Source organism: Podarcis bocagei (genome assembly GCF_964188305.1).
Source record: "Podarcis bocagei genome assembly, chromosome: 10".
In the NCBI taxonomy this organism is placed as follows: Eukaryota; Metazoa; Chordata; class Lepidosauria; order Squamata; family Lacertidae; genus Podarcis; species Podarcis bocagei.
Window position 1 is genome coordinate 41,062,642 of NC_138135.1, and position 24,708 is coordinate 41,087,349.

General features: G+C 41.6%; 1 protein-coding gene across 4 annotated transcripts in view; it reads left to right on the forward strand.

Moving 5' to 3' along the window:
* Positions 1-24,708, forward strand: part of KITLG (KIT ligand) — a 109,728-nt gene that overhangs the window by 63,295 nt on the left and 21,725 nt on the right. For 3 of the 4 annotated variants that reach the window (XM_081211269.1, XM_081211266.1, XM_081211267.1), the window contains exons 2-3: positions 10,080-10,193; positions 20,578-20,640. In XM_081211269.1, coding sequence (XP_081067395.1) covers positions 20,602-20,640 — 39 coding nt within the window. In that variant the 5' untranslated portion in view covers positions 10,080-10,193; positions 20,578-20,601. The remainder of the gene's footprint in view (positions 1-10,079; positions 10,194-20,577; positions 20,641-24,708) is intronic. The other variant, XM_081211268.1, reaches the window with a different exon arrangement.

Genomic DNA, 24,708 nt, shown 5'->3' on the forward strand with positions numbered 1-24,708 from the left:
ACTCAGAAGTAAATCTCTATGTGCTTACTGCGGTTTAACTCTCCCAAAGTGTGCCTATGACTGTTTGGCCAACTGCCCTAATCCTATTTACTTGGAAGCAAGTCCCATTGAAAGGAACAAGACAAATAAACATTTAGGGTCAATGTTTCGTTCAGTAGTAAATATGTTAGAGCTATCAGGGTGGATTTCAACAGTCTTCCTAACAGACTCTCTCACAGGCACTTTTTGGCAGAGTGTATGCTTGCCAGAGCAGCGATGTCACGCTGGCCACGTGACCCGGAAGTGTCTCCGGACAGCGCTGGCTCCCGGCCTCTTGAGTGAGATGGGCGCACAACCCTAGAGTCTGTCAAGACTGGCCCATATGAGTAGGGGTACCTTTACCTTTACCTTTATGGTTTTTTTTACTCCCCATTACTTCTAGTTCAGTTGTATAATAATGATAACAATTAGTTAATCTTGCTGTCAGGGAACTGCCATCGGAAGGACAGGAGGTGGAAGGGCTCACAGAGGTTGGGAGAGACTCAGCAGCTGAAGAGGGAACCAGTAGGGGGAGAGGAGGTGAGCTGAGGGAAAGTGAGCAGGAGGGATGGCTCAGAGACACTTCCAGCGAGAACAGTGGGGAGGTTTCTGGACCTCCCATAGGGACACCCACTCCTCGCCGGAAACTGTCACGCCGCGAGTCCAGAAGACGTGTTTCCGTTAAGGAGCTTTTATGTTGGAAGCGATTCCGAAAGCAACCACTGTCGGAATCTGCCAGTGACTGACGGAGCCATGCTTAAGGGGCTCCGTTACAGACCGAGGTTTGCGGACTTGAACAAACTCTGAGGGACTTGTATTTTACGCACAAGCAGCTCATCATCCCATCACACTTGCCAAACAATAACAACAACATCCTATAGAGTCAGCCACAGCTGTTCTCTTATGGATGGATGAGCTGATGTTGAGAAAGAGGACTGTTTCAGATGGCTTGGGAAACCATAGTTTCCTGCTACATGAACAAACTGGTGAGCCCTGGGCTTACATGTTCTCACTCATTCCCCCCTTTTGTGGCTGTGAGGGCCATTCAGGAACTTCCACTTTCAAATAAACCACATATCCCTGTTATGTCTGATCTCAAGCCACTGTGGTTTGTTTAAACTAATTAGTGAACAAACCATAGCTTGATCCTGCTGTGTTCTAAGTTCTAACAAGACACAGTGTTTCAAGTATGGCTGTAATGGGAAACTGTGGTTTCTTTAAAGTTGGAACTTAAAACTTCTGATCCTTTCTTGTGGTTCACAAAAGAAGAGGAGGGTGAAAGAGGAAGTGCACAGGCCTGAGTCTTGTTCATGGAACAGGGAACAATGATTTCCCAATAAAAATGAATTGGCCCATAGTGTCTAGCCTAAAGCTATCTCCTGAGTTCATGGCTGAGGCAAAATTTGAATGAAGATTTCTCTGGCTCACATGCTTAACCACTACACTACATATGTGCAAATATGGATGAAAATACACAGAGGATGCTGTTTTATTGTAGTAGTTTAAACAAGATGACTACAGATTTCACTAAGCCCTAATATTCTAGGACTGGCCACCATGAACTATTGTAATCTACTGTGGCACTTTCTTATAACATTTCTGAAGTATTTGAGACTTTTCCAGGTACAAAATAGAGAGAAGCAAATTAACATTTGCTTTATTCCCAAGAGGAATGATTTTACGGACAATGTTTATAAATAGGAGATTGGATAAACGCATTTTGCATTTGGAACAATAGTCCTTGGTTCTTGAAGGAGCACATTCCACAGTCTTGGAAAAGCTCCTATGTAAAGCTCTGCATCCTGTATAAACAAGTCTCTTGCAGCTGATAAATGGTTCTCGTGAACAAGGAATGGCATTGTAAATACATAATGAACACAGGTTCAATAAATGCAGTAAATATGAAAAGCGAAATGCATTGGAAATAAGGAAAGGGATCTTTAGTTAGGCAAAGTGTTTTTTTGAGAATCCATCAAAGAAAACTATGCACTGGGTATAAGTTATAGATATACTCCAGGATTCTCTGAGGGCTTCTTCAGAAGTAATACATTTCTTAAACAAAAAGAGAATTTCCTTGTAGGAAAAAGCATGAAACAATCCACCTGTCATCTGTTTATACATTTTGGGAAGCTGCAACCAGTCAAGTATGATTGTGGGAGGGGGGACAGTTACTGTTTTTGTTAGTTACTATGTTATGCATTTTTTGTGTTTTTATATTGTAAGCTGCCATGCGAGTCTTGGATGAAGGGTATAGAAATTTAATAAATTATTATTATTATTATTATTATTATTATTATTATTATTATTACATATATGCATACTCCTACTTCACTGCATAGATGTGCCATTCATGTAGGAAATGCAAAATGTTAGCAGCCACAGTGTTTGGGATATTTAGAGAAGTCCCACTGGTATCAGAAAAAGTGTCTCAGTTGTCATGGTTTGGTGATCCAAATTGCCTGAATGTTGAACTGAATATTCTATGCTTTGTATGGAGCTCTTTTGGATGGGGTGGACCTTAAACACACACACACACACACACACACACACACACACACACACACACAATGAAAGTGACCTTAAAATTCCTTTGTGAGAGATGCAGACATTGTACCTTGAAGATACCTTGAAGACTTACAGTACCTGTACTGAAGGGAAGCAAACATTAAAGAGCAATTTGTGGGCTGCAATTTAATATGACTGCCCTGCTGTGAACACTTTGACAGCTTTTGTGCTCCTGTAAAAATACATTTTATTTTTAAATTGTTTTTTCCAGCGTATATGAACCCCTGTTGAAACCCCACAATGAAATGCTACACTCTCCCTTCAAGAAATGTCCTAACATTTTAAAAGCTGGGGTTTTTGTGTGTGTTTTTTAAAAAGAGAGAGTAAAAAACCAGTTTGATTTCTGCTCTTCCACTCCTGTACTGCTAAGTTCACAACACAATTTTTTTACCTTAAAAGTGAGCACAAATTGTCTTCTCCATTTCAAAACTTATTGTTCCTCCAGTTAAGACCTCCAGCTTGATGTGATGATATTCCTACAGTTAATTTCACATTTAATTTGACCCTTAGTGTGACCAAGTAATGATGAAAGATCAAAATTTGTTCAAATGCACTTGAACAACTACCGGTAATTCTGCTGGCCAGGAAATCAGGTCTTTTTCTAAGTCAAGCTCTGTGTTTTTCCTTGGTTAAGATTGAAAGCTCTGCCCCACTCGAATTTATTTTAGGCAAACAATGTGTGATATTAATGGGTATGTTTGACTGAACATTGTAAAAGAGAAAATTGCGCATCACTTGCTTAAAAAGGGCAGGGAACTTGAGATGCACACCCAAATTCTGAAGCCTTCCACTGTGGTCTCAGTCTTGAAATATCCAGTTAATACATCTTACCATGCAGTTCAGAGGGTATTTCACAGGCCGCAGGAAGCATTGGAACTCCACCTTTCCCCTCTGGGAGCAGACGAGATTCACATGGATCGCTTGGGGTCATGCTCCATTATGTAATCCCATTTATTTAATTCTGCAGGAAAATGTTAAGAAGGGCTACGTACACACTATAACTCAATAGCCCATTCCAAGCAGATAATGGGAATTGTCACTCTGTGAGGGGTAAACTACAGTGTCCAGAATTCTTAGAGGAAAAGAATGTGCTTCAAATGCATTTTAAAGGGATATTGCGTATGCAGCCAAGGTTTGTTTTGTAGTTCTTTGCTCTTCAGCTGTATCCTCTAGGATTAATTATTTTAAATTCTATAACTGCATGTAGCTATGAGGCATAACAGTATGTGGGAGGTTTGTTTTAACAGCATAATGTTAACTAGATCAAAGTACCAATTAATACGTATAATCCGTGTTGTGAAATCTGCTGTCATATTCAATTTTGTGCAGCTGTTGACATGTATCAGAAAACCTGTTGACTGAAATGCGAGGTGCTCGCTGGAGATTCTCCTGCACATCAGTTAAAGCAAGTCTTTTGGGGGGACTCTTGCAAGTCTCATTCTCAGTTCTGTTCACATGTAAGTGATGGGGAGAATAGTTGTGGCTCACCAAAAGGGAGCTTTGCAAAGTGAGGACTAAGCTGATAGGATGCATGCTACAGAGGAGAGGAACTCACACCACAGAAGCATTTTATTAAAGTCATAGGAATAATCAGTTGTTAACCCCTCCACTTCATGACAGCTTAAACCCTGCCAATGGTAGTCATCAACAAAATAAATGGTTTTATAGGTTTTTGAAATATACTTCAACTGCAGAAAATACCAGAGAAGGTGGTGGTGAGGGCTCCACAGTTATGAAGCTTCTTCCAAATTTAGTTTGACATATTTGGAAAACTTATAATGTTACTTGCATTAGCCTTTTAAAAAAAATCAGCACTCACAAAGCTGTGTTTGTGTGCATTTATTCACTTACTGGGCATGACATGACACAGACTTATGAAATTAAGTTGAAGGGCATTACAAAATCCCCCTCTTTCTCAAAAGGTAAGAATTTGAGGTTATTCTGTGAACTCAAGAGGCAGGTTCAATGCAAAAGAAACTACAAGCCCATGAATTTCAGGGTCACTTCTCTCATTGTGAGGTTATGTGACCGTTTGTATCATCTTGTCAACTGGTAAGGAATTTTTTTTTATCATAGATTAGGTAGTAGATCAATGGTCATCTGCATCTACCCTAAAGGTAAAGGTAAAGGTACCCCTGCCCGAACGGGCCAGTCTTGACAGACTCTGGGGTTTGTGCGCCCATCTCACATCTATTGGCCGGGGGCCAGCGCTGTCCGGAGACACTTCCGGGTCACGTGGCCAGCGTGACAAAGCTGCATCTGGCGAGCCAGCGCAGCACACGGAACGCCGTTTACCTTCCCGCTGGTAAGCGGTACCTATTTATCTACTTGCACCTGGGGGTGCTTTCGAACTGCTAGGTTGGCAGGCGCTGGGACCGAGCAGCGGGAGCGCACCCCGCCGCGGGGATTCGAACCGCCGACCTTTCGATCGGCAAGCCCTAGGCGCTGAGGCTTTAACCCACAGCGCCACCCGCGTCCCTGCATCTACCCTAGCATTTATCTAATACAAAATGTGATGTGGAGAGTACTTTGAAACACACATTTGAAAATAGCTATTAATACAAACATAGATTCAAACCACTTAGAGTTTTAAGGAGCCATAAGCACCTTAATATGATCTTTATGAAATCAAGCTTTTGCTAGTTTGGGTGGACATGAGTGACAAAAAAAATCATGTCCAACCACAGGCAAAAGTTGATGGAATAAAATATAAAAAACAAAATCTGACGGAATAGAACTTGTAAGAATATGGAGAGATGCACATAAGAGAGACACATTCAGAACACTCTGTGCACCACTGGCCACCTCCTCCCAAAAAGGATATTGCAGAACTCCTCTATAGAAAAGGCAAAAGATAAGGAAAGTGGAGCAGCTTTCTTGTGAAGAAAAGCTTTATACTGCTTTTTAGCTAATGGTAAAGAGATGGTGACTGGTAGGTAGCACAAGAGATGCTTAGAAAATTATGAATTGCTTGTTTCTTGTTTAGACTCTTGCAATGCATGATAGATTGGCTGCCTTTAAAAGCAATCCAGAAACTGTGGTTGGTGCAGAAGAGGGTCATGAGTTTATTAACTGAAGCTGCTTCCAGACAATATCTGTTTTGGGGTGGAATTCAGTCACATGCATACAAATTTAGGTCAAACAATTGCACAGATGAGTGGAAAGTGTTATGCAAAAAACCCATTTCCCCCAAAGAGTGGACTTTTTGTAATAAGGAAAGTGACGGGGAGATTCACTGGAAAGTGTAGAAAAGCTTTTGCTTTGAGGCAGCAGCACCCAACTTTCCCACAAGCAAACTGGAGTGAATGTTCATTAAACAGCAATTGCCATCTAATCTCCCTGAAAACAAATAATGACGAATGCCCAATAAACAGGTCTGAAAATGTCCTGAGACTCAGCAGTTTAATAATAATAATAATAATAATAATAATAATAATAATAATAATAATAATAATAATTAATAATAGAAAAAAATCCAAAATAAAATATAATAAGAATCAATCTAGACCTGGCTGCTTGATCACACTATGTCTGTGGATTGTCAGTTGCACTAGCCCCTGGGCCCTATTTAAAACTCTGGTTTGAACCCTAAGCAGCATGGGACCAGGTTACATGAAAGACTGTCTTCTCCTACACATGTTGACCCAAACCTTAAAATCCTCCTAAGAAGTCCTGTTCCTGGTACCTCTGATTAATGAAGTGAGGTGAGCAATCACCAGAGACAGGTCCTTTTCAGTAGAGGCATCTCAGTTATGGAATAGGTTTCCAGGGGGACTAGCCATTTTTGTGGTCTTTTTGCTGCCAGGCTGAATACCTTTTTGTTCACCCAAACCTTTGACATAATTTAAGTAGTCTCCCTCTCTGCTTATGAACCATGTTTTGTTGTTTTTAATTTTGAGGATGTGGCAAGTTCTGTTTCATTGTATCTGTCCGGCTTCTTCCCCTTTTAATGGTTACCATAGTATTTCACTTGTTTTTGCTTACTTATTGTTAGCTACCCGGAGAACTTCATGTTACAGAGCAGCATACAAATACCAAAAATAAATACGGACACAAAAGAAATTATATGCAGTCCATTTCTACACAAAGAATTCAAGATAATTACAATGAATTAAATTAATTGCTAGTAATTTGATAACTGTGAAACGAGTGATTTTCCTACACAGTTGACTTACAGATTTATTGCTGCAAGATGGGTCACTGGAACAGGTCGGTTTGTTAAAAGGATCAAACAAATTGGTGCTGGATGTTCCTAGTAGCCTTAACAGCTGAGAACAGACTCCATGTGTACATTGGGTTTATAGGCACGCAATGAAGCTTTTTCCTGCTCTCTTATGATACTGGTTCATCCAATGAAGGTGAATATTGGAAAATTCAGGGCAGACGAAAGGAGGTACTTTCACACAGTACTTAACTCTAGAACCTGTTCCCACAAGAGGTAGTGATGGCTACCTACTTGAGTGGCTTTAACAGAGGAGTAGACAAACTCATAGAGAAGAAGGCTCTCAATGGCAGAATGCCCTGAATTCTGCCAACTGCTGGCAATCACAGGTAGGGAGAGTGGTCTTGTACTCATGCACTGCTTATGAGCTTTTAAAAGGCATCAAGTTAACTACTGTGAGAACAGGATGCTAGACTATATAGACTATTGGCCCGATTTGGCATGGCTCTTCTTACATTTTTAAGGAACCAAACTAATTCACAATTCTGAGACAATGATAATAACTGACAATGACAATTCCGAGACAAATATGGATCAGAACATGGTTATCCTTTGGTTCTTGCATGTCTAATTCTGAGATAAGTCATTGGATTAAAAAAAAGGTGCTAAAATGCATATAGAATGCATATTTTGAGATAAAATGTAAGCAAAAATGTGTGGTTTGCTGGAGAAGTGAAAACATGAAACTATAGGCAAGTCTCTATGATCAACTTCATTACACTGAAGTGCAATTTCAAAGAGTGCTACCCTTGGGTGTGCTGCCAAACAGTTCTGGCTTGGGGAAATGCTCTGCTGTAGCATGTGAAAGCTGGGTGTGCTATTCTAATGTGTGAAGTGTGTCCGCATCTCAGGATCATTGTTTACATGGAACTGGTTTCCCGAAGTGGGATTTCACATCTTTGCTTGTGTGAATATGGTAAGGGCCTACGAAGAACCCTTCCAGATCAGACCAAAATGCCACCTAGTCCTTGACTCTGGGATTGACCTTGAATCTCTTAAGTGTTATGGCAAACGAAAAGGAAAGAGCAAATGAAATGTCAACAGAAGAGGCCTTAGTGGTCGCATTATTGAAAATAAATGACTCGCTGGAACAGCTTCACAAGAAAACAGAAGTGATGAAAGTGAAAGCGGACGCTGCAAATAATAAAATTGATTTAATTGTAGAAAGTTTAAATAATCTGGGACAAAAGGTGAACACCAACACAGAAACCACCCAGAAATTGACACAGGAATCTACTTTAATACGACAAACTGCGGATGAAGTCAGGGAGAAAACCTTTGCTGCTGAATGTAAAACAACACAATTGGAGTGTGAGAGAGCCCCATACATTCAAAAGCAACTTGACGAATATAAGCTGACATTTGCTATGATGGAGTTTAAAGAAAAACAGATGAATTTGAGGATCAGAACCCCACCAGAACTGGGAAAGGAAAGCTTGACAGAGCTTCAGGAGGAGATAGGATCAACATTGGCTGAGAAAGAGAGATTTTTGGGGGTCAATAGGACCGCCAAAAATGTGAATTTACTTAAGGGTAACTGTGAAGGATGTTGGATTGAAGAGAAGGGGGATTGGGAAATATGGACAAATCTGAAGTTGTTATGGTTGGGCCGAGCTGTTGTGGTGGGGATGAGGGTTGCTGTGTTGCCGGGGATGTTGCTTTTGTGCCAAAAAGTGCAAGCTTTGGATGGGAGGGATTGTTTCAGGAGGTGGCAGAGGGATGTTCCTGGATTGGTTTGGCAGGGCAGGAAGCCTTGAGTAAAACTTAAGATATTGACGGATGCTAAAGAAGGAGGTGGACCTGCCCTGCCAGACACCTAAACTTTGTTGTGAATCATCTGCTTTTTGCTGCTTGAGAGAATAGCTGTTTTTTAAAAGCACAGAAGTGTTGGATAATGGCAGATGAAGTTGATGGACTAGACAGAATTGGCGGAAAAGACTGGCAAGATCCGAGACCAGGGAGAAGAGTCGGTGGAAGAAGACTGGGAAAAGTTCAAAGACTATTTATAGAAATATTGTAAAATTAATGAATGTTAGAAGAATGTTGGAATGAAATTATATGGCTTCAATAGAAATGTTATAAGGAATTAAGTATAAATAGATTAATAGAGTAATAAAGGTAAATAAGGTTAAAAGGTGTTAAGATAATTATAGGATAGAAAACAGGGGAAGATGGTAAGGAATTGCTGAAATAATTAATAGAAGTGGAATACAAAAAGGGAGGTGTGAGGAGGCCATGGAAATATGGGAAAGAAAGATAAGATATTGGAAGTTTTTTCTTTTTTCTTTTTCTTCTTTTTTTGATGTGTTTTTAAAGTGTTTTTGTTTTGTTTTGTTAATTTTTATGTAGTGTTTTTGTATTATAAGGTATTGTTTTTTCTTTGTTTTTTTCTTTTGTAAGTGTTTAAATTGTTGTAAAAGTAATAAATATTATTATAAACAAAACAAAACAAAATTCCACCTAGTCCAGCATTCTGCTTCTTCTCACAGTGGCCAAGCCAATGTCCCTGGAAAGTCCACCAGCATGGCTCAGAAGCAGAATACATTTTCCCACTGTTGCTGTCCAGCTACTGGTACTTAGCATCATCTTCAAAATAATCTATATGCCACTTTTCCAAATGATGCTCAAAATGGCTCATGAGAGCAGTAAACAAATCTTTGTATATGTAGGGTTTGCATCCAACGTTAGCCATACAGTACTCAGCAGAAGCCCCTTTAAATGAATGAACACTTAGGTGCATCCCTTTCAGTTTGAGTTTACTCTCAGTAAATCTTGGGTGCAACCTATAGTCAAATATCAAACATTTTATGAATAGCCTATTTTATGCTCCTATTATACAACTAACAAAAACATTTATTTTAACTTATGAAATACATTCTAGGCATCTTGAGCCTGTTCTAGGCATTTTCATGTCTCCTTGAGACGATTGGGTCGGGGAGATAAACATTTCGGGTAGTATTCAACTAAGTTTTATTCAGAGTTGAATCCATGGGGTTTAATGAACATTACAGAGTTAGGTCTATTAATTTCAATGAGTCTGCTCTGTAGAGAACTTTATATTTGCCTTGGAAGCATGAATTTGTTTCTGCAAATATTGCCCAATGAAATCTTAACCCATGATATCAGCATTTTTATCATATTCGTCTGCATTTTTGTAAGCTAGTGATTGACTATTTTACTAGCCAAGAAATGTTTCACGTCAAAGTATCACATGTTACTGTATGTAATTGGTTCTTGTGAAGTTTACCAAGCAAATATTCCCTCTTTTTTACAGACTTGGATTATCACTTGCTTTTATCTTCAGCTGCTCCTCCTTAATCCTTTTATCAGAGCTCAAAGTCCCTGCGGGAATCCTGTGACGGATGATGTGTATGACATTGCAAAACTGGCAAGTGGCTTTCCTTGTAACCTTCTTTTTATATGCTAAGTGTTGTGACTATGCTAAGCAGCCACAGTAAGCAGACTACAGTAAGCGAGAAGGGACACTGGGGAAAGCATGTTGACTGAAGTGCTTCTTGACTTACAATTGAAGATTGAAAGTGCATTCACAAAAATGGTAGTTTTTACAGCAGAGCTAGCCAACTCGGTGCCCACCAGAAACTGTTGGACTCCAGTTCCCAGCAGTCCCTGCCAGCATGGCCAATGGTCAGGGATGATGGGAATTCTGCTCATTTCCACTGTAGCACAGCATTGCAGTCAGGCATTGACTCCACCACCTCATCCCAAGGGAATTTTCTCTGCTCAGGACCTCCAGCCAGTGAGGGACCAGGTCACTCTCTCGTTGGCTGGGGGGACTTGGATTCAACCTGCATGTAAATTGACCAATTGCTGATGGGCCCGGGGCAGACTTTCAAGGGGGAGGGCAGACAAGGTCCAAAGGAAGACTTTACTCTGGTCCACTTCTCAGAAATAAAAAGCAGCTAGCCCCTTCGCGGCATTGCCATTTTCCCGTTTCTCTTTTGGGTTCAGCTTGTGCCTACCTGTTACTGTGGGTGATTGCTCAGTGCATGACCTTGTTATAGATGATCTCAGTGCCCATATTGGGGACCAGGGAGGAATTTTTCTGTCAGACTAATTTTCCTCATCTGAAGGTTTTGCCTTCCTCATAACAATTGTCAGAACTTTGATGGGTTAGGCCTTAGTCTTGGTTGCTGGAGAGGCTGTACGCCTCTGTCTGCCCCACTGAGGGAACAGGTATCCCATTAGAGGAATCCAGGAGGAGGTGCTTCTGCCCAGATGCCCATGTGTGGGGTCGTAGCACTCCTCAAGGCAACAATCCAGTCAAGAAGATATTTGATGTATGTCACAGGGCCTAACCATCTCTGGATCGACCCCCATAAAACATCCAGCAAGTAGGTTGGTTGATATAGGATATACCCAATGCCTAGGCCAAACCCCTTACATCTGTAATTGATAGGGTTGTGGCTAATTCAATCCAAAATGAATATTGCCATGTGCAGTCCTTGATTGGGTGGAGCAATGGTTTCACAGCACTTTGGCGTGCAATAATTGCTGCAATCCAACAACCTCTGGAGAGCACCCAGATTTGCAGCATCCAAGACAGCAGCCTTCAAGGGCTTCCTTTTCATCTCAAAATGTTTGTTCTAACAGTCAGCAGCATATCTCAGATGTCCTTAATTTGTTTTCTTTGGTCCATTTTTGATGCCCATTAGCAAATTCCCCAAGGGCTAGTATTAGCTTTTCTCTCAAGCCCATGGTAAATAGGCCCCCTGGCCCCTTAACCTATACCTGAGAGTTTCATTTGTGTGTTTTTACTTGAAAATAATGGATTGAGGAGCGTTCTGCTTGTGTTCTCACAATCTTATGGAAGAAAAACCAAATCGTGTGCTTTTTCCCTAATTAGAAAAAGGGCAATCTTTTATTAATTGTATTTTTTTTCTTTTACAAAAATGCATCTCAAAGGGGTTTCTGCCAATTTAGATTAGATCATCCCAGCAAGACTCAGATAATGGAAATGTCACTGAGAAACTATTCGTAACAAACAGCCTTGAATGTTTTACCCCCAAGTAAAGAGCAAGTAAAACAGCATGCAGTACAGTTATGAACAATGTACAGTGATCTTGTGAGCTGAACAATTTTTTAAAGTCACATGGATTCTAGAAAACACATGTTCCCTCACTTATGAGAAACATGTTGCTTGTAATGTGGAAAAGGGTAAATAAAATAAGGGAAACATTAGCTGATACTGCTCCACGTTGACCCAGTTTGCACATCAAGCTAAGCCAAACCATGGTTTAGTGCAGGGCTGAAACTAGGCTTTCTGTCACCCGGGGCAAAGACTCGGTTTGCCACCATCACCCCACATGTGTTTGTGTACACACACACACACACACACTACAGGAAGGGATAAATACAAAGTGCTTCATATGTCAGCAGCACATTTATTTCATTGCAGATATTTTATTTTCAGTATGAAGAGGACTCAGTTTTTGCAGCTGATTGTATGCAGCAGTGCCCTCTTTATGTATTCATATGGTGTAAACATGTATGTTGTCCTCTAGGTCCAAACACACACACACGCACAGAGAGAGAGGGGGGGGGAGGGAGAGAACGAACATAAGCAAGCAATACTCCAAAGTGCTTCTGTTCCCAAAACAAGCAGGAGGTGGTGTTCCGATCTCTTCACCACTTTTAATTGATATTTGAGACGTTGATGGAAGCAAAAGTAGAGGAAAGAAAGAAAGAAAACTTTCCCTTTTCAACTTGCTTGGAGAGCAACTTTCTCCAGGATTTCTCGTTCGCACACAGTTCCAAAACAGATGGGGAAAAGGGGCAGGAGGATCGTTTTCCAGGTTTTCCTGCTTCCCCTGGCAAATTAGCACCCCTGTGGTGCTCAGCAGCTCAAGATCCACACTGCTACAAAAGATAGGAAGGACACTTTTGGACTCTGGAGCTGCGGTCAGAGGAAGCCCCTGCAAGCTGGGAGCCTCAGTGGTGACCCTCTAGAAGCTTCACCCAGGGCTGAGAGCCTGGCTAACGCTCTGTTAACTACAGCCCTGCTTTGTGTGAAATCACAGGATCTCAGAAAGGAGATTGCAGTCATTTTGCTCCTCCTCCAGTCCTGATGCTACTGTGCTTCTGTGAACTATGCCATGGTTTGGCTTAACATGTCATCCATATCCAGGCTAGTGGTTTTTCTCACTCTAGAGAAACAATGAACTATAACAACGGTTTGTTCTATAGCATTTGGCTTGTGGTTTATGTGGAGGAGATAAATTACAAAACCAGGTTTGGATGGCACACTAAGCCAAACCATAGTTTAGGTCACAGCAATGTAGCAGGACTGAAGCAGGAGCAAGTAACCACAATATTCTTTCTGGAGCCCCCACATTCATGTGCTTGTGTCAAGCCATGGTTTAGCTTTGTGGTATTTGCAATGTGTGTGGCTGTGGGGAGGGGAAAGAGATGGTAAGTCGTGATGTGAAACAGTCCTGCATATGATCAACTCTCTTTCAGTACAGTAAACCTTTGAGATTTTTAAGCCCTTGCAAGTTTCATGCTTTCATGCAATCCATTTCATGCTACCATAAATATTTATGGTGAAGCTGATCTCCACATTGGAAGAAATGTGGTTATTAGCTTGTGCAGTACGAACAATCACACCTACCAGCTTCCCAAGGGAAAATGAAATAGTTTCATGTTGTAGTTTTTCCTAACAAGGAGTTTAATGTTTCTTTGTTTGGTGTGGTGGGGAGGTTTATAAACAATGCACGCATGGATCCTCGAATGTGTTGGAAATCTGAGGTGAGATACTCACACAGCGGAAGTTGCCCCCAGTTCCATTCGCCACACAGAGGCAGCTTAAGGTCCAAATAGTTTACTGTTGAAGAAGATAAGGCTTCAGTAATACATTTCTGGGCGTTGATATATATATATATACAGCTTGTAGGCTTTGCAGATACAGATAAGTAGAAATACCTCCATTGCTCCATCAATTCAAATCTTTGAATCACTTCTCAAGATTGACTCCGACACAGACAGCACAATATTGAGTGTAATATGCCTTAATCACTTATACCAGGCATGGCCAAACTTGGCTCTCCAGCTGTTTTGGAACTACAACTCCCATCATCCCTAGCTAACAGGACCACTGGTCAGGGATGATGGGAACTGTAGTCCCAAAACAGCTGGAGGGCCAAGTTTGGCCATGCCTGACTTATACAGTCAGCGCTGACTGGGCTGACCCTGCACCTGTTGGCTTATCTCATACACAGAGTGATTTGTGCTCATGAAGGAAATCAACCCCTTCCTCCATGTCCAGTTCTTCAGACACAATGTGCAGACAATTCCCACCTTTGCATGGTTCCCCACCATCGCCAGTTATTCAAGCTCCAAGAACAGTTCCTAGTGTGATTCTATTCCCTTCTTTATTTTTTTATACATTGCATTTATATACCACCTTTATCTTCCAAGGAGCTCAAAGTGGTGTGCATGGTTCGCCTCCTCTCTATTTTCATCCTCACAACCCTATGAGGTAGGTTAGGCTAAGAGATGGTGACTGGCCCAAGGTTACCCAGTGAACTTCATAGCTGAATGAAGATTCTAACTCTGGTTTCCCAGGTCATAGCACAACATTCTAACCATTATGCCACACTTTTTGGGAGTTTTCTGAGTTTTTTGGGAGTTTTCTGAGAACAAGCAGAGCATTACACTGGGGCCAAAATATTTAAGTTATTGCTTAGATCTGTGAGGCATAAGAAATGGCTTAGACCACTGGTCCACCTAGCTCAGTACAATATACTTGACTGGCAGGGATTCTTCAGGGTTTGGGTCATGAATTTTTCCTAGCCCTATCTAGAGGTACCAGGGATTGAACCTGCATGCAAAATTTGTGCTCTACCACTGAGCTACAGCCCTTCTCTGTTTGACAGACAGCCTTTTTCAGCTTTCTAAAAATAAACGTACATGCTTGGCCTTTTACAAACCATTTCAAAGGCACTCTTATGTGTGTCTCTGCTCAGCTTACTCATGTAAGGCAGTATGATGGGGGGTCTGGAAGAATTTACAATTTTAGTGTGCATTGCTGCTGTTCCTATTTTTTAATTGCTGTGCTTAATTCTCTCCAGGCTTTTAATTTAAAGCGGCAACTCTGAAACAATGCTTTTTATATTTTCATGAGCTGCCTAGAAACATTCTATGCACATAATATTCATTTTCTATTAATTGTGTTAATGTAATATGGTTTTATGAGTGATGCCGCACAGTTTTATTATCACTGTTCACAATCCACTTACTCAAGAGTCATCAACTTGGAACTACAGTGGTCTGGCATAAGTGGTTTTAGTATTGCGCTGTTAAATAAGTAAATATCGTTAACTGTTTCATTGCTCTACTTAGAAGGGAGGCACACTTTTCCAGCTGAGAAAGAGGAAATGTATCGTGTGGGAGAATATAAACAAGAGGCAAGAGAGGAGAAATGTACAAGCAGGAAAGAAAGTGAGAATCAGACATCTAAGCAGAAGAAACAAACTGCAAATACAGAGAAGGGGCAAGTGAAATGAAACGGAAGATCTAGCAGCTGTGCTAAGTGAAGCCATAAGGCTTTGATCAGCTATTTATTCAAACAACAAATGGCCTGCTCCTACACAAAAGCCACATATAAGCTTTGGTCTAAGTGCAAACTTCCCTTTAAAAATTATTATTGTCCTCGTTTGAATGGAAGGTATTATGCAACCAACAAAGTAACCTGAACCAAATGACACAAATAAGCATAGACTCATAAACAGGTTGATTTTTGTCAGTCTCATACATTTCACTGTATTACGCTGTTTGACAGCAGAAAGGTCTCCCACGAGATGTGGTGAACTCTTCTTCCTGGGAGGTTTCTAAGCAGAGGTTGGATGGCCCTTTGTCATGGATGCTTCAGCTAAGATTCCTGCATTGGAGGGGTTTGGATTAGTTGACCTTCACGGTCCCTTCCAGCTCTACAGTTCTACGATGCTCTAAGCCCCTATTGACTATGGTCCTACATTCATTAGCTGCATCTCAGCTGGACTACCATAATGGATATATGTGCCACTGCCCGTGAAAACTACTCTGAAGTATCGGTTGGTACAGAATTCTGCTGCTAAAATTTTAACTTGGACAAGAAGCAGAGATCATGTGGCCCCTTCATTGTCTCAGCTGCAGAGGGAGCTATTTTCAGCACAAGGGGTGAATTCTCTCCTGGAAAACCTTCCAGGGGCCACATGCCACTGGTAGGAGGGGCCAGAGGCAAAAATTGACAGAGCAATGAAGGCTGACTAGATCTTTGTACTGTAGGCTAGTTTCTACAAACACTCTCACCCCCCCTCCTCCATTCAAGGAAGCATTATCAGAGCTAGAGGGCATATTGCAGCTAGGCAAAAACAGCTGAGGAGGGTTCAAAGTAGTGCTGGGGAGAGTCCCATATAAAGAGGCTTGTGGGGGCACATTTGGCCCCCAGGCTTGGGGTCCCCAAGAGCATCTGTGGGTGTTTCCCTTGCATGTTCCCTTGCCTTTGAGGAGACTTGCTGGCAAGCCGGGAGTGTTTTTATGGTGTGTGTGTGTTGTGGTCGGACCTCATATGTGGAACTCCCTGCTTCAAGAGGTTAAATCATCTTCCTCCTTATTTGTGTTTACTAGCGATGGAAAACTTTGCTTTTTAAACAAGCTTTTGATTCTATTGCTGCTGTATTGATTGGTTGGTACTGCTCTTTTGATGCTGTTTCTAAGTTTGTGTGTCAATGATTGGATTACGGTGATGGTTTTCTGTGATCCTGTAACACATTAAGTTGCCATTCTTTATGATACCATCAATAAGAGGTGGCCATCAATTTGCTCATAATCTTTGGCATCTTTTTAAACCTTTGGAATCATTCTTCAAACACCCCTCCTTTGTGACCTTCCTTTTCACTGTCTGAAGCCAATTCTGCCATCTGAAAGGAACTCACTCCAGTCCTTTTGCTCCTTCTATCCTCTCTTGAACCATCCCACCTTCTCTTTATCATCCTACAACAACTGTGCCTTTCCAACTCTTCTCATTGTTTGTTTTTAATTTGCACCCGGAAAACTCTGACTGTGAGTAACAACAAATTAAATTTTACAACTTGCCTTAAGTGAATTTTAAAAGCACACTAAAATTATAAAAGCACACTTGAAACTTTTGGGAAAGCTCCCAAGGGGAAAGGGTCCCACAGTTGTAGATTGTGATAGTGATCATAAAGCTCAATAAAACTCTTCTGGTTTAGGTATCACCTGGGTGTGTGTTAGGATTGTTGCACATGTAGAACATGCACTCTGTGTGCTAGCAGAGCAGGTCTGCAGATCATTTTCTGCTTATGCAAGGAAGGGATGCAAAGTGAGTGGTCATTCAGTGCTTCCAGAGTAGTTGTGTACATACTAATGAAAGAGGAGACTCCTCTCTGTATCAGAAGTACTATATGTTGCACTAATCATGGGACCTATTTTCCCAAAGGTATCTGCAACCAGAGGTTCCTCTTTTATATATAAAAAAGGTGCCACCCTTGGAGTGAATGTTAGGAGGGACACTTTACTGTTTCATAGTCTACTCACACTGGAAACATCATATCTAAACTATTAACATTAGGCAAACAAAACAAATAAAGCCTTGGCTAAGTATATAATACATGTGTTTGTCATTTAGTATATGTAATTGCTTATGGCAATCATTGCAGCCTTTTAACCTGAGTTCCAAGAGCAAAACGTTCAGTGTTCCTTCCCAAAACAAACTTACGGATCAGATATTCATTCTTGATCCTGCCCTGCAGCAATGCTACTGCTGAACACATAAACATTTATTGTACTGATAATTCGGTAATGGTAATCCCACTTCATCTTTCTACAGCTTTCCCCAAATCCTCCTAGTAGAAACCAGCTGGAGAAAATGGCTCAGGGCACATCACATAAAGGAGGAAAAGAACACAGAAGCACCACAGAGCTGAGGTGCTGGGTAGTAAACAGTCCTCAAAAAAATTGGAATCGGCCCACGTTCCATATGGTCTGTTGGAAGGTGGTGAGGAAGGCTGGTGGGGAATATGACTGGTGAGAACCCCAAGCTCTAAACACAGAGGTTTAGAGGTTCTTATTCTGCCTCTGGACTTTGAGGTATCCCCACCCCACTTTAAGTCTCCACCACCATCGCTCAGCTCAAACACTGAGGTCCTTCTCCGAGGATCTTCTGCAGGTTCCCTCACTGCAAGAAGTGAAGTTACAGGGAACCAGGCAGAGGGCCTTCTCAGTAGTGGCACCCTCCCTGTGGAACACCCTCCTTTCAGATGTCAAGGAGATAAAGAACTGCACAACTTTTAGAAGGCATCTGAAGGCAGCCCTATATCGGGACGTTTTTAATGTTTGATGTTTTATTATGTTTTTATATATTCTGTAAGCTGCCCAGCCAGATGGGCGGGGAATCATCATCATCCACTATTTCATGTTCCTTTTGAGGAGACTTGTAGTCCAGTATTGTCAACATGGCATAGTGGGTTTTCCTAGGGAAATGCAGGGGTGGGGAATCTGTGAAGTTGACTGTAGCTGAAGGGCTGAAGGGAGGGCAGGGCAATTGAGAGCTGCAGTAGTGCATAGAAAAGCATTATCTGGGTGCCTGGCCCAACCACAGATGGACAGCAGGTCTACTCATTGAGAAATGATGGAGAGGTAGACCTGGAGTACAAGTTTCCTAGTGGCCAGCTCTACCCAGGCCTCACCATTGCTTAGTCATCAGCTCTACCAGAAATAGCAGGCCTGTTTCCTGAGTCTAGTTATGTATGTTTGTTTGGAGTACTATATATACAGCTTGGCATACAAACAGAGAAGCAGGCAGGTGAAGGGGATTGGTCTACTGGACTAGTGACAGAAAAAATGATGTTCATTCTGTGTTAAGAGCCTAATTAATTAGATATATAGGCTGGGAAAACTTTCAGACTAGAAAAGCCCTTTAAAGCTGGTGTCAGTTTGAGTGGATAGGCTTCCCCAACCTGGTTAGACTACCACTCTCACCAGCTGAAGATTTTGTTCACCTTAAAGAGCACCACGTTGGAGAAGGCTGGACTAAGGCAGCTTCCTTAGGGTGTTCCTGGCTGTCTTTCCCTAAGTCATAGTAGTAGTAGGTTATTTCCCCTCCTTCTGAGGTCTCTGACAGTGTCTCTGTTGCCAGAGAAGTGGCACCCAAAGACATCTGAAGCATTATTTTGCCGAAGAATTTGTGCCACCACAAGCCAAAGTGGCTCATCTGCTCTGTGTGATGTGGCCTGCCAAGGACATGACACACCTCAATTTTCCAGTTCCCATGCAGGAAGCAGGTGCTTTACAGAGCACCTTGCAAGTAGCTGTGTCACAAGTAGTGCTGGAGTTGGTTGCTTACCAGATTACTGGACCAGGAACAACCCATTACAAATGGGTTAAGGAAGTGGTACACAGGCCTGTGTTATCTTTTGGCTGAAGGGTGTGCAACTGTCTCCCTGACTGAGACCTTGAAAGGTTTTACTGAATTTCACATGTGGGCAAGATTTATGTAAATTTCCAAACTGTTGGCTCTGGACCTTTAAATTGTAAGGGTCTATCCAAGTGCTTTCTGTGACATCAGAGGAGGCATGCAACCTTCAAAGAAGATCAGCTGACAGTGTTAAGAGAGGCAAGACAGGCAAATACTTCAGAAATCAAGGAAGGTAATGCAAATCTGAAAGGGTTGGAGGATTAGGATTCTGAGGAGGAGCCTTCTAAGTATGAGCTTTGCTGAGACACTATCCACGTGACCACTCTGGACTTGCTGTGACTTGGACATAGATGAGACTGCAAAATTACAACTATATTTGATAGACAATTCTATAAATAATTGGCAATTAAGGAAAGTTTTCTGAGTAAGACACCATGCATATATATTATCCACTGTCATGCACAAGCTGTCTCATGCTGAGTTGTTTTCTGTTTGGAAGTAATGCTCTTACTCTTTAAATCTGTAGTCTTGACCTCTTACATTTTTGTGTGTTTTTTTTAACTGTGCGTCAAAAGTGCTTGACAGGCCCTGATGCCGGTAAAGTAGATTGTATACATAATGCATGCCAATTCTTGTAGTGCTTGTTGATCTGGAACAAATTTAATCTTGCAGTGACCTTTCTTAAAGGAATATACAGTTGCTGACATTGCTAAGTATCGAGTCCCTTCCTGCATACTGAGTATGGAAAACAATGTATTCCCTTTTTCTTGAAGTGTGGCTATTGCTAGATCCCAAATTATCTGCTATCAGGATGGTGAGAAATACAGGGTGGGATTAGACTCGTGGATGCCTGCACAAGGACTTCCACTAATGCAATGGGGCTTTGCCTCCTCTTCTGCCCCCATCTCCCCAAACTGGCTTAGAGGGGGTCAGGAGAACCTTAAGAACAGCATATGGGGGAATAATTCCATCTGGCAAGCTGAAAATCTTCTCCAACAATGACTGGGCTGAGGAATTAGCAGCCGTTCCCAATAACCTACTATTCCACTTCCGAATTCAGATGTAACAGGAAATAAGCGCAAGACACGATGAGTCTTGGATTCATGCACTACATTTGTATAGGATTTCATTGGACTCCAATTCCCATGAGCCCCAGTCAACATGGCCAGTGGCCAGGGATGATGGAAGTTTTAGTCCAGCAGCATCTGAAGAGCTATGCATTTCCCACCCCGCTTTAGCAGAACATTTAATGATATTTTTCTATATAGCACATAATTAAATTTAAGCTTTATTTTATATAGAACCACTAAATAACCTTTAATGTCCTTTCTGTCTGTAGGTTGGAAATCTTCCAAATGATTATATGATAACCCTTAAATATGTCCGGAAGATGGACAGTCTGGTATGTACAACTGCTTGAATTATATTCTTTGTAAAACAACCAAGGGAGTCCTTGATGATTCTTGTTTTCTGCTCTTATGAGATGAGAACTTCAGGTTTTGTTAAAGCTCTTACTAAACAAAGGCCTTTCAAAAGCTATTTACTTCAAAAGATATTGATCAGTACTAAGACTCAGTGGTTTCTGTGGGTGAGTTAAGCTTAAACCAGGAGTGGCTAAGCTTCAGCCCAGCACACCCTATGACCCCTACAAATTTGGGCGGATCTAAGAAGGGTAAATATATGCAATGCTCTGCCCAGTCCAACACCCTCATTGGGACAGAAATTACCTCCTCATCCATTATTGGATCAGTCATTTAATGCATGGAGGTGAGATTTAATCACACTTCTTCAAATGATCTGCCTAAATCCACTGATGATGAGGCCTATGTTCCCATGTGTGTATTCTACGTGGGACTACCTTTGAAGGTGACTCGGAAACTGCAACTAATCCAAAATGCAGCAGCTAGATTAGTGACTGGGAGTGGCTGCCAAGACCATATAACACCGGTCCTGAGAGACCTACATTGGCTCCCAGCATGTTTCCAAGCACAATTCAAAGTGTTAGTGTTGACTTTTAAAGCCCTAAACGGCCTCGGCCCAGTATATCTGAAGGAGCGTCTCCACCCCCATTGTTCAGCCTGGGCACTGAGGTCCAGCTCCGAGGGCCTTCTGGCAGTTCCCTCACTACGAGAAGTGAGGTTACAGGGAACCAGGCAGAGGGCCTTCTCGGTAGCGGTGCCTGCCCTGTGGAATGCCCTCCCATCGGATGTCAAGGAAATAAACAACTATCTGACTTTTAGAAGACACCTGAAGGCAGTCCTGTTTAGGGAAGTTTTTAATGTTAGAATTTTTATTCTGTTTTTAATGTTCTGTTGGAAGCTGCCCAGAGCCGCTGGGGAAACCCAGCCAGATGGATGGGGTATAAATGAATTATTATTATTATTATTATTATTATTATTATTATTATTATTATTATTATTATTATTATTATTCTGTGTGAGAGAGTTTATTGAAGAGTGTGGGATAGCAATGCCCCTTTTTGGCCACACCCAGAAAGGGATGCTCTGCCCCAAGCCTGGACCACAGGTGAATGCCCTCAGGGGAAAAACAACAACATCTAACAACCCCTGGCTTAAACCTTTCCCCTTACCATTAACCACACTATATTTCTGCTTGAGAGTGACCCATATCTTTTCTTTAGTGATAAAATGCAATAAATGCTCATTAGTGTGCAAGGCAGAGAATATAGATTTTTGGTTTGAATCTTTGATTTATATTTTCGATCCTATTGTACAGTGACTTTGGCAGCAAAAGGGATAAGCCTATGTATAATTATCATTTCCACAGTGGAAATCCATATAAGACACTGCCAGAGATAAAGGAGGTGAACAGCTTCTTTAGTTGTGATAATTATTATGATTATCTCTTTAATGAATGCACTGGGTAATCAAAAGTATATTTTATTTCCCTGACATATATGCCTTTCTTTGTTGTTTTCTTGCATAATTCTGCCAGTCCTAAATGCTCCTTATTCCAATGCAATATTAATGCTGTTTTAGAAATATCCGGATGCTTTCAGAATCTAAAAAAAAATAAGTGTTGTATTCAGTGTTAATCCACTCAGAGTAGAAACTTTGGACATGGTTAATGGCCATTGTTAAATTTTGTTTATTGAGTTCAGTGGTTCTACTCATGAGTATAATTTAGTTGAATAGAAATCGAAATGCCTGCAAATTTTGTTAGCCCTGGTACGAGCTCTTAAGTTCTGTGTTGTTTGGTTTTGTGAGGAATATTAAAACAGGGACACTTCCCCTCAAAATAATATTGTTCTAACTGGCAAAAGCTAATTTATGAGATTGGTTAATTTTGCATTAGTAGGTATATTTTAAACTATATTTAAAAAGGTAAAGGGACCCCTGACCATTAGGTCCATTCGTGGCCGACTCTGGGGTTGTGGCGCTCATCTCACTTTATTGGCTGAGTGAGCCGGCCTACAGCTTTCGGGTCATGTGGCCAGCATGATGAACCAGAGCAGCGCACGGAAAAACCATTTACCTTCCCGCCGGAGCTGTACCTATTTATCTACTTGCACTTTGATGTGCTTTCGAACTGCTAGGTTGGCAGGAGCAGGGACTGAGCAACAGGAGCTCACCCCGTCGCACGGATTCGAACTGCCGACCTTCTGATCGGCAAGTCCTAGGCTCTGTGGTTTAACCCACAGTGGCACCCGCATCCCAAACTATATTTAGAACATAATAATTAATCCTATAACTGGTATTATTAACACCCCAGTTGTATTAATAACAATGCCACAAAGGTTAAATTCTCTTTCCAGAAAGAGAATCCTTCCTTTTTAGGTGGTGTTGGAATATGTTTTCAAATGGGGTAACATAGCTCCTTTTTTCTGCTAATACACTCCCTGCCCCCAACAAAAAATAAATAAATATATTATTATTAAAATACTATTATTGTAATAACAGTAATAGCTAAGAATAGAAAGTGTCAAATTGATAGAGATTGTCCAACCAATAGAGGGGAAAGATGGAAAAGACTGCCAGAACAAGTATCCAGATATATTAAGCGATAAAATAGGGAGGGGAGGAGGCTGGATATAGGACTGGTTGATCTGCAAAAAAAATCCCAACTGAGACCATCAAAATTGCTGCCAGTCTGTGAAGGCAATGCTGAGCTAGGTTGGACCAAGGCTCTGACTTGGTATAATGCAGCGTGCTTCTAGGGAGAAAAGCAATGACAAACCTAGACAGCATCTTAAAAAGTAGAGACATCACCTTGTCAACAAAGGTCCGTATAGTTAAAGCTATGGTTTTCCCAGTAGTGATGTATGGAAGTGAAAGCTGGACCATAAAGAAGGCTGATCGCCAAAGAATTGATGCTTTTGAATTATGGTGCTGGAGGAGACTCTTGAGAGTCCTATGGACTGCAAGAAGATCAAACCTCTCCATTCTGAAGGAAATCAGCCCTGAGTGCTCACTGGAAGGACAGATCCTGAAGCTGAGGCTCCAATACTTTGGCCACCTCATGAGAAGAGGAGACTCCCTGGAAAAGACCCTGATGTTGGGAAAGATGGAGGCCACAAGGAGAAGGGGACGACAGAGGACAAGATGGTTGGATGGTGTTCTCGAAGCTACCAAACTGCGGGAGGCGGTGGAAGACAGGAGTGCCTGGCATGCTCCGGTCCATGGGGTCATGAAGAGTCGGACATGACTAAACAACTAAACAACAACAACATTTCTTTGATCTTCATGCTGTGCTTGTGCGTTCCCAAGGCGTCCAGCTGAGTTTCTGAGTTTCTGAGTTTCTTTTGTCTGAGGCCCTTAGTTCCTTCCACTATTCCCCCCCCTCCAAGTGTTCCAAAATGTAGAACTGCGGTTATCAATATATCCACATCACTGGAGCAGCTTTTTGTTTTCATACTTGTGGTGCAGTTTTCTCACAACAATGTTCAGTACCTTAAATGAAAAACACATGGACACTGAAACATCTGGACCATTCTGGACTGTTCTTGACAATAGTTTGGATGTGAAGTGGTCATTCATAAATTCCATTGGTGTGTTTTCATGCTGCTTCATCTACAACAGTGTACAGCCCTGCTTTGATGAATAAGAAAGCCAAAGCTGCAGATCATCAGTATGTATAACAGTACCGCCCTTCAAAACATCTAATGAAGTTCTTACAGAACCATAGAATTGTAGAATTGGAAGGGATCTTTTGGGTCATCTAGTCCAATCCCCTGTGGTGCAAGAATCTCAGCTAACGCATCAATGGCAAATGGCCATCCAGCCTCTGCTTAAAAACCTCCAATGAAGTCTGCTCCACTGTCAAACAGCTCTTACAGCCAGAAAGTTCTTCCTGATGTTTAGTAGAAATCTCCTGTCTTGTAACTTGAAACTATTGGTTTGGGTCCTACCCACCGGAGCAGGAGAAAACAAGCTTTCTTCACCTTCCGTGTGATAGCCCTTAAATCAGTTTTAAACTTAAATCAATATGTGGGGGAGGGCAAGGTGGAACC